The sequence below is a fragment of the Syngnathus scovelli genome, chromosome 9, assembly GCF_024217435.2.
Source record: "Syngnathus scovelli strain Florida chromosome 9, RoL_Ssco_1.2, whole genome shotgun sequence".
Classification (NCBI taxonomy): domain Eukaryota; kingdom Metazoa; phylum Chordata; class Actinopteri; order Syngnathiformes; family Syngnathidae; genus Syngnathus; species Syngnathus scovelli.
The window spans coordinates 11,977,523-11,989,515 of record NC_090855.1 but is presented as its reverse complement, the minus strand read 5'-3'; the positions used below and the strand labels follow the sequence as shown (position 1 = coordinate 11,989,515).

At 48.5% G+C, this 11,993-nt stretch overlaps 1 protein-coding gene across 2 annotated transcripts; it reads right to left on the bottom strand.

The window, feature by feature from the left end:
* Positions 1-1,797: 1,797 nt before the first annotated feature.
* Positions 1,798-11,916, bottom strand: mtmr11 (myotubularin related protein 11). Of its 2 annotated transcripts, none has more exons than XM_049731492.1 (17): positions 11,525-11,916; positions 7,714-7,783; positions 7,107-7,243; positions 6,958-7,027; positions 6,735-6,874; positions 6,582-6,666; positions 6,312-6,459; positions 5,965-6,052; positions 5,685-5,773; positions 5,471-5,598; positions 5,223-5,301; positions 4,922-4,992; positions 4,513-4,685; positions 4,260-4,430; positions 3,920-4,138; positions 3,301-3,609; positions 1,798-2,808 (listed from the first exon to the last, which is right to left on the bottom strand). In XM_049731492.1, the coding sequence occupies exons 1-17, from the start codon at positions 11,564-11,566 to the stop codon at positions 2,497-2,499; spliced, it is 2,331 nt and encodes a 776-aa protein (XP_049587449.1). In that variant the 5' UTR covers positions 11,567-11,916; the 3' UTR covers positions 1,798-2,496. The 2 variants fall into 2 exon arrangements, with proteins under 2 accessions (XP_049587449.1, XP_049587448.1); XM_049731491.2 differs by lacking the exon at positions 11,525-11,916 and adding an exon at positions 9,763-11,494.
* Positions 11,917-11,993: the final 77 nt, after the last annotated feature.

The window sequence follows — 11,993 nt, the reverse complement described above, 5'->3', positions numbered from 1 at the left end:
AATTCTGACTTTAAAGTCAGAAAGTGGTCTCACTTTAAAGCGGGAATTCTGACTTTAAAGAAGGAATTGTGAGAAAAGAAGTCAGTCAGGGTCCTCTCTACTGGAGTGCACGACAATGACGACATGTCCCTTTCGGTCCCTCCTTCTCCCCCTGGTGGTCAAAAACGCACATGCGCCACTCTGGCTTGACTTCTCGTAGCACGCACTGTCTGTCGGTCTGTCGAACTTTTCAGCCGGTCACCGCCACCGCCGTGTCGAAGCCTAATGATGATGATGATGATGACGCGGATGATGATGGTGGTGGTGATGATGATGAGGCTGCGCGCATGTGCGGCGGCGGCAGCATGAGGGCTGGTGGCTGTGAACACGATGGACCTTCTGTGGCGGATCCTCGCCGCGCTCAGCTTTGATTGCTTTAAGTCGTCGTCGTCCAGCAGGTGATGATTGATTGCCATTTTCAAAATGGATTTTCTAATAATTGGCACGCGCACCGGAGGATTCTTTCGTTACGTCTCGTTGCATCGAGGGCATCTCACCGTTTAGTTGCCATTTTTGGGATTATTATTGTTATTTTCATTCTCGACCATTAATGCAACAAGCTGCTATGGGAAACCCTCCTGTGCTATGTCACATTTTTGAGTGGACATGTGGAAAAATAGTCTTCCTTTTGACATTTGTTGCACTTTGTGAAATTCGAGGTTTACCGTGACGTCATAGATCGCGCTAATTGAGCCCAGCTTTTGCTCGTTGTAATCTAAACGTCTCTTCCTTTTGTTCGTCTCCAGTGTTATACAAATTGAACTTGTTCATATTGATTGTTTATTATTGCTAAAGTTTATGTGAGGGATTGAAATGGCTTGTTCCTTCTCTTTACGCTGTAATCGCTTTATTATTCTGACAAGTAAATAAAAATGCTTCATTATTCGGGTGGGTAATTAGTTTCAAGCGAATTTGATAGATTGGATCGCTCATGTGTAAATTTCCTAAGCATCTGATATTACGATTAAAATTACATTACAAGCTCAGATGAGCTAATATTCTTGATCAAAGTGGAGAGAGACGACCCAAAACTTGAGCGCTACTGTTTTTGACTGCGTATGACAAATAAACATTGAGCAGTTATATTGACCTTACCAGTTGTGGCCTTCTGCCGGCAGGTCCGCCGGCAAGCTGAGCAGCAGCCAGCCGGGCAGCCTGGACAGCAGCTCGCTAACGGGCTCGCTGTCGTTGGGCCCCGAGGCACCGCACTGCCAGTGCTGCATCAGCTACGAGGCGCGCCTCAAGCGCCTGTCATGCGGCCACCTCTACTGCGATGCCTGCTGCCAGCACATCGTGAACTTAGCCTTCCGGGACATCGAGGGACTCCCCGACTACCCTTGTCCCATGTGCAGGTCCCTGGGTCAGCTGGGGGCACCGGGAGCCTCGTCCTTGTCGTCGTTGTCACTGGGGTGCTTCCGGGGCCCCGGCGTCGGCTGTGCAGAGCCCGTCGGCTGGTGGGGGTGACGCTCCGGGATCAACTGTGACAATGAAAACTCGTTGCGTGCGGAAGTGTCAAGGAAAGGCGGACCCATCTTCATTCATGCGCACCCACCGAACATGTGTTGTGCTTCACTGAACAGCGACTCGGCACATTTTACAGTTGGACATCAAAATGCATTTAACTGTTTTGAGTTGTTTTGATACGCCTTGTCCAGTTGTGTCCAAAAAACGACCACCGATTGTACAGTGAGTGAGTGCCGTGCTACTTTTTAACCGTATCTATTTTCTTGAAGCAAAACATGAATAAAATTTGTCAACTGTGTGTTGCACAAGTCCAAGTGCTGCATTTTATTTCTGAAATTCGGGACGAAAAAAATCAGACACAAACACAAAATGTACACTCGCTAATTTGGTCACGGTACCTAATAATACGATTTCTATCCACCAGTGGCCAGTTTGGAAGAGATAATACTATATTTGGTCCAAGAACAGAAATTGGACTTTAGGATAAGAGTGCCGGTGTGCGCGCGCAAGCGAGTGAGCGGCCGGCACGTGGGTGGGCCGCCGCCGCTGCTGAATACCAAAATAACTCTCATGCCCCAAATTCCACAGTGGGTGCAGCTCACCTCCTCTTCAGATACAAGCTCCAAAGCAACAGTCTCTTCATTAGGTACACCTGCCCTATATGCAGGTGGGTGTACCTAATCCTGTGTCCAACAAGGAATTGTTGCAACGAGTGGAAAATGTCTTTGGTTGTTTTCCACTTTGGAAAGTAAAAAAAAAAAAAAAAAACAACATTGGCGCCAAAATCACTGTTGTGGTTGCACAAAAAGGTTCAATACAAAAAATGGTTCCTTGCTCCGCTTCTTGGTGCGGATGCAAGCCAAGTTCTACTGCTGACCACTCCCAAATGGAAAAAGAAAGCAACCTTCTTTTTCCCTGGTGAAAGAAGAGAATCTGCTTCTTTTGGTAGTTTTGGCCTTGACGTTGTGGGCCACGTGATTAACTTGCGTCACTTTAGGTCAATTTGGAGTTGGCGCGACCCGGACGGGTGTCCGAAGCGTGCCCATAGAGAAAGGTGTGCTTGTTTGCATTTTCTTTGGGTGCCTGTCTGGATGCCGGAACCGGAGTGGCAATGGCGGCTGCTCCAGGAGACCCGGAGAAGAGGAAGCTGCTGTTGTTGGCGTTGTGGTTGAGGTTGGCGTCGTGGGCCGACTGCGAGTCATCGGCAGGGTGCTGCTGGGCCAGCTGCTCCTGAAGGCGCTGTACCTCCCCAGCCAAGAGCTCCAGGGGGTGACGGTGATTGGCGCTGAGCGGGTGCGAGAAGGCCTGCCAGAGCAACAAGCGTTACTAATTGAGGCACGGCGTCTTTTAGTCGAGAAAAAAGCAAATTTGAGGTCTGCTTTTTTTTGTTGTTGCAGAAAACCAAATTGATGCCAAATTGATGCTCTGGAAGCTTCCATCAGAAGCAACATTTGAGCGGATTTCCTCCTATTCTCCATCAATCTACTCCCCTCAAAAGAAAGGCACCCACTCACGTCGCCATGGAGACGGCACCCAAGAGACTTGTCACCGATTGACGGATGAAAACGACGTTCAGATACTCGATGCGTTTGTGATCAAAGCTCTGAACGAACCGGCTCAGAGGCTCGCAGCTACATTTGATTCAGGGGCCAACCAGCTTCTAACAATAATGCTAATATGTAATAATTGTAGAAGGTCAATTTTTTTTGTTCATCAATTCTACCCCAAATGTAAAAGAGCAGAATATGTTGGTTGTTTTACTGAATCTGGTTCAACAATTTCCAGCTGTCCATGTACCTGAGCATGCAGCGCTCCCCGGTGGTAACACTCCCTCCACAGTCCCACGCAGGGACCCATGAGGAGGGGCAGCAAGGGCTCGTAGGGGTCCGACTCAGGCTTGACAGGGGTCTCGGCCAGAGAGAGGGCCTTCAGGAGCCTCTCCAGCCCAGGGACGCTCTCGCAGGACGGCGCCCTACGGTGGCTTTTGCGGTACACGCCCGAAATGGTGCCCCCTGCGCCGCCCCCACGCCAGGGGAGCAGGTTGACAGGACATGAGAAGACACCCCGGGAAAGGAGGAACACGGAGCCGGGAATGGCGTCGCTGGGCTGGGAGAGGCCAGAAGAGAACGGCAAAATAGTCTCAGTGGGGAATAGAAAAGAAAAATGGGAGCCTTCATCATTGAGGTCACAATCAGATTAGATTTCCTTCAATGATGGGCTTTATTCCTAAATCAATTCATTTTTCCTGACCCCAAAATTCTATACCTCATAAAATTGTGTTCATTTCATACAAATAAAAAAGTAAATGTGCTTTTTAAGAGCCAATCCATGCCTGTTTATTACAAGTCTCCACGCACTGTGGTCATCTGACATGTTTGAATATGGCCATTAGGTGTCAGTGTTGCACAGTGTTTACCCGGCGTGCGTCCAGCTGGCTGTTGAGGTTTCCGTTGAGCAGGGGTGCCGGCGCCGGCGTCTGCGCAACGGGCTGCGTAAACGCCGCCTGTCGCTGCTCACAGTACTGCAGTGACCAATCCCACACGGGTGGCAGCGGCGGGTCGGGCGGCTCCAGGGTACTATCCGGGTGAAGCGGTTCTCGCCAGCCGTTGACGGGCGTGTAGCACTGGCCCACGTTCTGGGGGGTGAGGGCGGGGCCACAGGTGGCAAAAGGAGCCGTTTGAGCGAGTAAGGAATCGAGAGCAGAGATATTGGTGGAACGAGGAGGACCGGCAGGTGAGGTGGGGTGTTGTCAGTACCTGTGTGCGTCTGCACCTCTCCCGTTGAGAATTGGCCAGGAAGGTGGAGAAAAGTGGCAGGTGGGCGCTGTCGTGCAGCGCCAGCAGGAAGTCGTCTGTCAGCTGAAAGCGTGCCGGATACTGCGACCACAGCTGCCACACGCAGTCCAGGAAGAGCAAGAAGACGGGAGCCTGAGGACACGCGTGCCCACAACAAACAGGCACGCAGGTGAGCATCTGGCCAGCAGCTCTCTTCAATGGCTTTGTTTTTCACCTCCTCTTTGTCGTTGTCCCGATGAAAGTTGGTGCGGCTGTAGAAGCGGTGTCCCGCTGCCACCCACTCCTTTTGCACCAGGCTCTGGAAGCCCAGGCGGCTGCGGCAATGGGGGTCGCACATCACCTGGACCAGGCTGGACACCAAGCAGCTCATGTCTCGGTCCTCCGCCTCTGCACAAAAAAAAAAAAAATGAAGCAAAAGATGCTTTTGAAAGCATTTCTTTGTGACAAACGAGATCAAGGGTGTTGGCTGTTGTCACTTCCAAAGTTGACTATGTACTGATTCAAACTAAAAGGGCAGAAACCTAGTTTGTGATATTTAGCCCTTCCGCAATTTAGTGGGCAACTGTTGTGCGAATAATTGAGACAGCCCACGTCGGCGTAGTGGAGCGTCTCACGTGACTCACCTTGCAACGCCACTGTCATGTGACCACTGCGAAGCAGGCACGCCACCTCCGAAGCTTTCTTTAGACACCACCTACGCGCGCATGGGAGACAATGCGCGAGCTTTATTGGTTGTCATCGCACCACACGTGCATCCATCCATCTCTCAATTTTTACTCATTGCTACTTGAAGGGGGGGGGGACATATAACTTGATCTATAAAATGCATTTTTCAGCTATTGTGTGCGGGTCTGGAACGTTTCTTCAACAATGTCTGCGGTCCGTTTGTAATTTCCTATTGAGGCAGATGATGATGGCGGTTACCTTGTGTAGTCCAGCCAGCGAGTTGCTTCCAGCGTGGACAGCCACTTGTCATCAGGCACAGTCACAGAGGTGGAAATGTCTGCGCAGGAAAAACATTCAAGTTACCCTTCCGTGAAGAAACATCAGACTTCTTCAAAAAAGATTTATGTTCTGCATATCATAACCGGAACCTTTGTTGCTCGAGCGCATCTTAACCTTGCTCGTTGGCAAACGGGATTAAGCAGAGGTTTACGCGCGGCGGCACCCACCTCCGAGACAGAGCGCTCGCAAGCGGCCGTGCGCCAGCTGGATGTCGGCCGGCGAGGGCAGCTCCTCGCCCAGCTCCACCACCACGCACACGGACGAATGGCAGCCGAACAGGATGAGCTCCAAATTTCTAAGCGACACACACATATTACTGTTGCTAGCATGCCATGAACAAAAAACAACCAAACGGCAACTGCGCCAGGACTTGGGGCCCACCTGATGTCGTCCTTCTCATGGTAGATGTTGTTTTGGAAGCTGGCCATGCGCAGGAGGTCGCTGCCGCGCGGGTGGCGCCAGCACCAGCGCTGTCCCAACAACACAATCGCAAATCAGTCCGACGGACCCATTCAGGCGCAAAAAACAACTCCCTCTCATGTCCTCCTCAACCAGAAAGAGAAAGAAACGCTTGACCAAATCTTTGAAGGCAAGCTCGCTCATACCTTAAATTGGGACCGACATGAGGCACAAACAACAAGCAAGGCAGAACTTGACTCACAGGGATGCGTCCGTCATTGAAGTGGGCAAAGCTTTTCTTTAACTCCGTGTCCAGAACCTTCTGTGGGACAACAATGAACCTCGGAAGACTAAAGAAACAAAAAGGCATCGAAAAAAGAGGAGATAAAACACGTTTCAATCAATTAAAAAAAAGTCCATATTGACAGGTAAAGCAAAAGATAATTTCATGAAAGGTTCCAGTATTTGTGTTGCAATCGCTGCTATTTGGATTAACACTAAGCTAACGGGGCTGCTCTTAATTATGGCCATGTGGTTTTTGTCTTTTAAATGCACAAGAGCCCAAATGGTGGCTCGAGTGTGGGGCGGACTGGCGGGACCCGATCCTACCTGGTGGACATCTCGAAGCGGTCGTTGACGGAGCTGACTCTCCAGCCGATGGCACCGCAGCGCTCCAGCTCCCGCTCCCATTCGGCCGCAGTCTCGTGCCAGTTCATGTGGGCGTCCCGTCGCCGGTTGCTTAGAAACTGCTTCATTTCTGCAACGAGCAAACACTGATCAGCCGGAGCGAGTACCCGGGTACAAAATGGAGGAAAGCTTTTGGAGGCTTCTTTCAGCCGAGGCGTTTATATTATTTCAACGACAGCCGAGCGTCCGTACCTACGCTACCGAGGGCGGCGTTCTGGAAGGACAACATGGAGCCCGGCTTGAGAGGCTGGTAGGTTTTGGCGATGCTATGCGTGATCTAAAAAAAACGAGACGAGACAGTCAGCCTGCGATGACAGCAGGAACACACGCGGGAATGACGCACACCTCGATGACTTGGACATCAGGGGTGAGGCGGTCAAAGAGAAAGCAGATGACTCGTAGGTCGCGACAGTAAAGCACCAGCTCCTCCGGAGTGAACTTGAGCCAAGTGTTGGGGCTCACCAGTTTGGTCCGGTTTGGGCCCACTACGCAAACAAGAGAGGGGGGGGGGGGGGGGGGGTGGCATTAACAACGTCAACACTTTGCAACTTAAGTTTCCTTCACTCACCGACGACGACCTTCTCGATCGATGCCAAAGCGATGTCGTGATCACCCAAAAGGATCGGCTCAGCATTGTCCTGCAACAGAAGATTATTTTGTGGGTTGTTGCCAATGCCGATCTTGACTCATATTATTGTCATGATGCATTGCGCTGACGTCGGCTTTGGGGGCGTCCTGCGGCACAAAGGCCACTCGGAATTGCGTGCAGAAGAGCGTTCCTGACAGCCAGCCTCTCCCTTCCCTCGCCGTTAACTTCTTCCTCACCATGACGGCCCTCTGTAGCACGCACTCGCCTGCAAACGGTGGACAAAGGGGCCGAGGTTAAACGCTGCACGCAAAACAACAGACAAAAACAACACAACGACAAAAAACACTTCAAAAACTCCGGCCCAATGTGGAATTGTATGCCCCTGGCGGAACCGAGCTCACTCCATCATGACTTGAAGGAAATTCAAAGCCCAAACAGGAAAAGGCTCAATTTTGCGAGGCCTTCCCCTCCTTCGCATCTCGTTCAATTCATCTCGTATCGCGTACTATCGCAACCCGTTAGAATGCGACACGTTTGGTGAAAACCCTCTGGTGTTCAAAAATTCCAACATTGGCTTGTGTGTGAAAGAAAAAAATTCCAGGTCTCTCGTGAGATAAGCCCCTTGTCGCCAGATACGATAAGGCCAAGGCCTCCTGCTGAAGGTCGTGTGAAAACGAGGCGGAGAAACAACAAATGAACAAAGGTGAACTCGAGCAAAAGGTTTGTGCTCCGTACCTGGAAGACAACGTAGTCCGAAGACATCTCCACCCCTGGCGCTCATCCTGCTCTGATTCAGCATCCGCTCCTGTTGAGACAAAGACCCTCCATTACAATCTCCAAGAGCAACTATTTAACGAGGTCACTGTGCAATACAGTTAGCCGAGTTGCTAATGATGCCGTAATGATTTCTTAGTAAAATCCAAAGCCACAAAGGTATAACCACAGCTCCCCCATTGCCGGAACATCTGGAGCCACTCAAGTTTACTAGAAAGTCCCAGCAAGAGGCGCTTTTGCATTTATGAGCGAAAATCGCCATTTTACGGACGGCAACGCTCGTAACGCCATGGTTTGATTCTTTGGGTGGTCACACAATCGTTTGGCTGTAGAAGTTTAGATTGATACTGTTTTTAAAATAAAAAAACATGGATGGAATATTAAATTTGCACAATGAAAAAACCCAATCCGAAATCCAGTGCTCGTTAGCCAAAGTGCCAATACAATGCAAGTCTGTTCATTCAAGACCACATTTCATAGTAGCTTCAGTGTTCTCCCTCCAAATCCAGCTGGACACCAAACAAACTTCTTACAAGCTCAAGTCAAGCGCAAATGTCTTTAGTGGTGCCTAATTGGCTCTTGAAGGGCGTCAGTCATTTTTTATGCTCCAAAAATTCCCCGGATGGCGCTAACAGCTGCTTTTTATCTATTGGCCCTCCGCCGATCAATAAAGCAAAAGAGGGAGCGGAAAGCTGCTCTCATTGCTGCGCCAAAACACTCTCCAGGGGGAGGATGAAAGTCTTATCAGGGGGAGCTCAGATGATGATGCTGATGAAGAAGTCGGAACTCGACTTCAAAGTAAAATTAAAGAAGGCTGCAGCATGGGCCTCCATTTTGGGACTTTTGACGGTTGCAGTTATTCTTCTGTTTCCTTTGACAGTTTGGGGTATCACAAAAAATACTTCAAAAAAAAATCCAGCAGATGTAGCTCAATTTTTGCAAAGCGTTTGAGGAAAAACAGTGAACTCTACAAATAATACAAGCGGCTCATTCAAGACAAAGAAGAAGCGTCTCGGGCTCAGCACGGGGAAATTAAACATGCAAAGCCATCTGGGACAAAATTCGCCTCCACGCAAGCTTGCGCATGCACGTCGGCGTCTTCCAAATCACGTGACACGCCATATTAGCATAAGACGAAAGCAGCAGATTGGCTCGCCACATCTCATTTACAAAGGTAATCGAATGCTTGCAAAATTGCTCGATTGCAGTTGCCATGACGACGCCGGCCAGATGTGTCCCGTCCCCTCCTCCGCTGAGCGCACGCGCGGATGCCAAAGGCTTGCGTAGACAAGCATCTGTTAGCGTTTCCCCCGCGGCTGCTGAAAATAACCACAGAGGAAGAAGAAAAGTAGGAACTTGGACGGCTTGCCTTCTTCGGCCTCTGACTCATCCTGCTTCTTGGCCTCTCAAACAAACACAAATGTACAAATAAAGCGCCTGGGTGGAAGCTACAGAGGCAACTCACACTTCCCAATAGCTCAATTGCTCCAACAGCTGATTCATAACAATAGAATCATCAGAAAACATGCATCCAGACACAAACATTTGAGCACAAATATAAACCAACATATAGATTATATACAAATGTATTTACAGTGTACACACACACACACACACACAATTATATGCACGTTTACACACGTCTTACTAAGCACACAAATATTTTGTACATACCCCCATATACAGTACGCAACTACACATTCACATGTATAATTGAGGTGCAACGAGCCAACTAATAAATTCACAAATTTTCACAGAACTTTTTTAAAATATTGTTAGAGACCTTGTCGAACTTAAAATGGTCGAAATGGTCTGATTCGGAGCCTTTCAGAGTAAAACCTCCAATTTCTGTCCGCATTCATGAAAGCAAAATGATGAGCTGTTTTTAATCAGAATAAGACATTTGCAAACGTATTCCCAGACTTTATTCTTATTTACGCAAGACTTACTGCCCGACAACACTTTTTCCACCCAAGTTGGTTCGCTGGATGGAGTTGGTCAGTTGCTTACCTTTATGTCCGTCCCCATCTGTCGGACTTTGAACGTGCTTTTAGATCCAGTCAGCATGGTTGGAAATCCTCAGACATCCGTTGTTGAAGGACAAATAAAAAGTCTCGCTAAAATCGTCTGCGCTCCGTGTTAGGTAGTGATTAAAAAAAGGAGGGGGCGACAAAAAAAAATATGAATGTGACTCCGAAATGTGTCTCCGGTGGTCATCCTCCGGCGTTGTTTACACCGGCGGCGTTTCGAACGCAGCCCGCGCCCGCCGACGATACCGCCACTCTTCTCATCACCATGGACGCTCAAAAACACTACAAAGCGCAAGAAACTCTCGGCGGCGTCGTCGTCGGTTGCTGCTGCTCCATCCGCACACGACAACAGCTCGCTCGCTGGCTGGCTGGCTGTTGACGCCTTCTTGGCCAGAACACTTGAGGGGAAAAGACACGTCCAGCTCCTTAAAGGGGCACCACACCCGGAAGTGAAGGTATAACGGGGCGGTGATGTTTTTTTTCTTACCAAAAAACGCAACAACAACAAAAAAAAGTAATTACAAATGAACATCTAATTGATTGTGTGAATGCTGGAGGTGTACCACTGCCACAATAGAAAACAAGTTTTGTATCATGATAATAGCATAAATCCATCCATCCATTTTCTGAACCGCTTAGTCCCCACGGGGGTCGTGGGCGTGCTGGAGCCTATCCCAGCCGTCATCGGGCAGTAGGCGGGGGACACCCTGAATTGGTTGCCAGCCAATCGCAGGGCACACAGTGACAGACAACCAATCGCACTCACACTCACACCTAGGGACAATTTGGAGTCTTCAATCGGCCTACCAAGCATGTTTTTGGAATGTGGGAGGAAACCGGAGTGCCCGGAGAAAACCCACGCGGGCCCGGGGAGAACATGCAAACTCCACACGGGGAGGGCCGGACGTGGAATTGAACCCACACCCTCCTAACTGTGAGGCAGACGTGCTACCCAGTGCGCCACCGAGCCGCCAATAGCATAAATGTAAAACATAATTACATTTCATATTTGAATGTGAGTTTCACGTTACAAGTCACAGTGAAGGCAGGAGTATTTGGAGTCCAGTATTTGATTGTTTAGAGATTAGTTTAGGTAACCTTTCATTCATTCATTCATGGAGTCCAGTATTTGATTGTTTAGAGATTAGTTTAGGTAACCTTTCATTCATTCATTCATTCATTCATTCATTCATTCCCCCAAACAGTTTATCCTCACTATCCTCCATTATTTGCTGGAAAACTCTGGACAAAGCACTGTCTCATACACAAAAAATGTTTTGGCGCCCTCCGGTGGCACCTTGATGACAACTACCTATCGCCAACTTGATTAGTTATTGCTGATGTAATAGAAAGTGCTTTGGTGTCAAGTAAAATTTAGGTAAAATGATTTTATTTCTCATATTAAATACTGAAATAATTTAATTAAAAAATAAATGTTGAACTAGTTATCTTTGAACTAGTTATCTAAATGTTTATGTATAGATTAAAACATTTTCGTTGTATTTTTGTATTAATAAAATGACAGCAGCACTATGACTTAGTGGTTATAACATGTTTGCCTGGCAGTCGAGAGGTTCTGGCCTCAAATTATTTCTCAGGTTCCTTCCTCCCTCCTTGAACATCATCCGAGTTCCACGCGCATATGAAAATCATTAGCCAAGTTTTTTTTTTTAAAAATGCTTTCGTTTAACTGACTTGGGAAGAAAATAAAGTGATGTGCCAAAATTCTCTTGGTTCTCTACCTTTTTGCGAGCCCTCGGCATGTCTGGCTCCTCGTCTCTCATGCAAAGAAAAGTCCAGAAACTCGCGAAGAGTAACAAAGCACTTCAGAGACAAGAAAGTAAAAGTTGCTCTAATCCAAGCGTCCCGATGGTGCACACGCGAGTCTTTCTTTCTTTCTTTCTCGTGTGCGACGACGATCATGGAGAGGAACGTCAGGATTTGGAATTTTCGCCCTTCAATATTACATAAGGCTCTCGGATATCTCGGATCCAAAACAAAACGCTTGCAGACACACGAGCTGCCAGGCATCACGTGAGCTGCATTCAAGAAGTCAATCAGGCCCGATCGGCCGTTCAACACGAAACAGCAAGATGCTCCTACCGCTAATGGCTCAAGCGCACATGGGGAAAATATGCACTATAGAGAGAGTCTGTCCAAAAACATTTTTTTTCAATAAATAAATAATAATGACAGCACGCGACGTGCTGG

Coding starts and splice junctions, on each gene's coding strand:
- mtmr11 (XM_049731491.2), bottom strand. CDS start 9,819: ATGCTGACTGGATCTAAAAGCACGTTCAAAGTCCGACAGATGGGGACG. Junction 4,686..4,921: donor CATGACAGTGGCGTTGCAAG/GTGAGTCACGTG, acceptor TTTTTTGTGCAG/AGGCGGAGGACCGAGACATG. Junction 4,139..4,259: donor AGAGGTGCAGACGCACACAG/GTACTGACAACA, acceptor CTCACCCCCCAG/AACGTGGGCCAGTGCTACAC.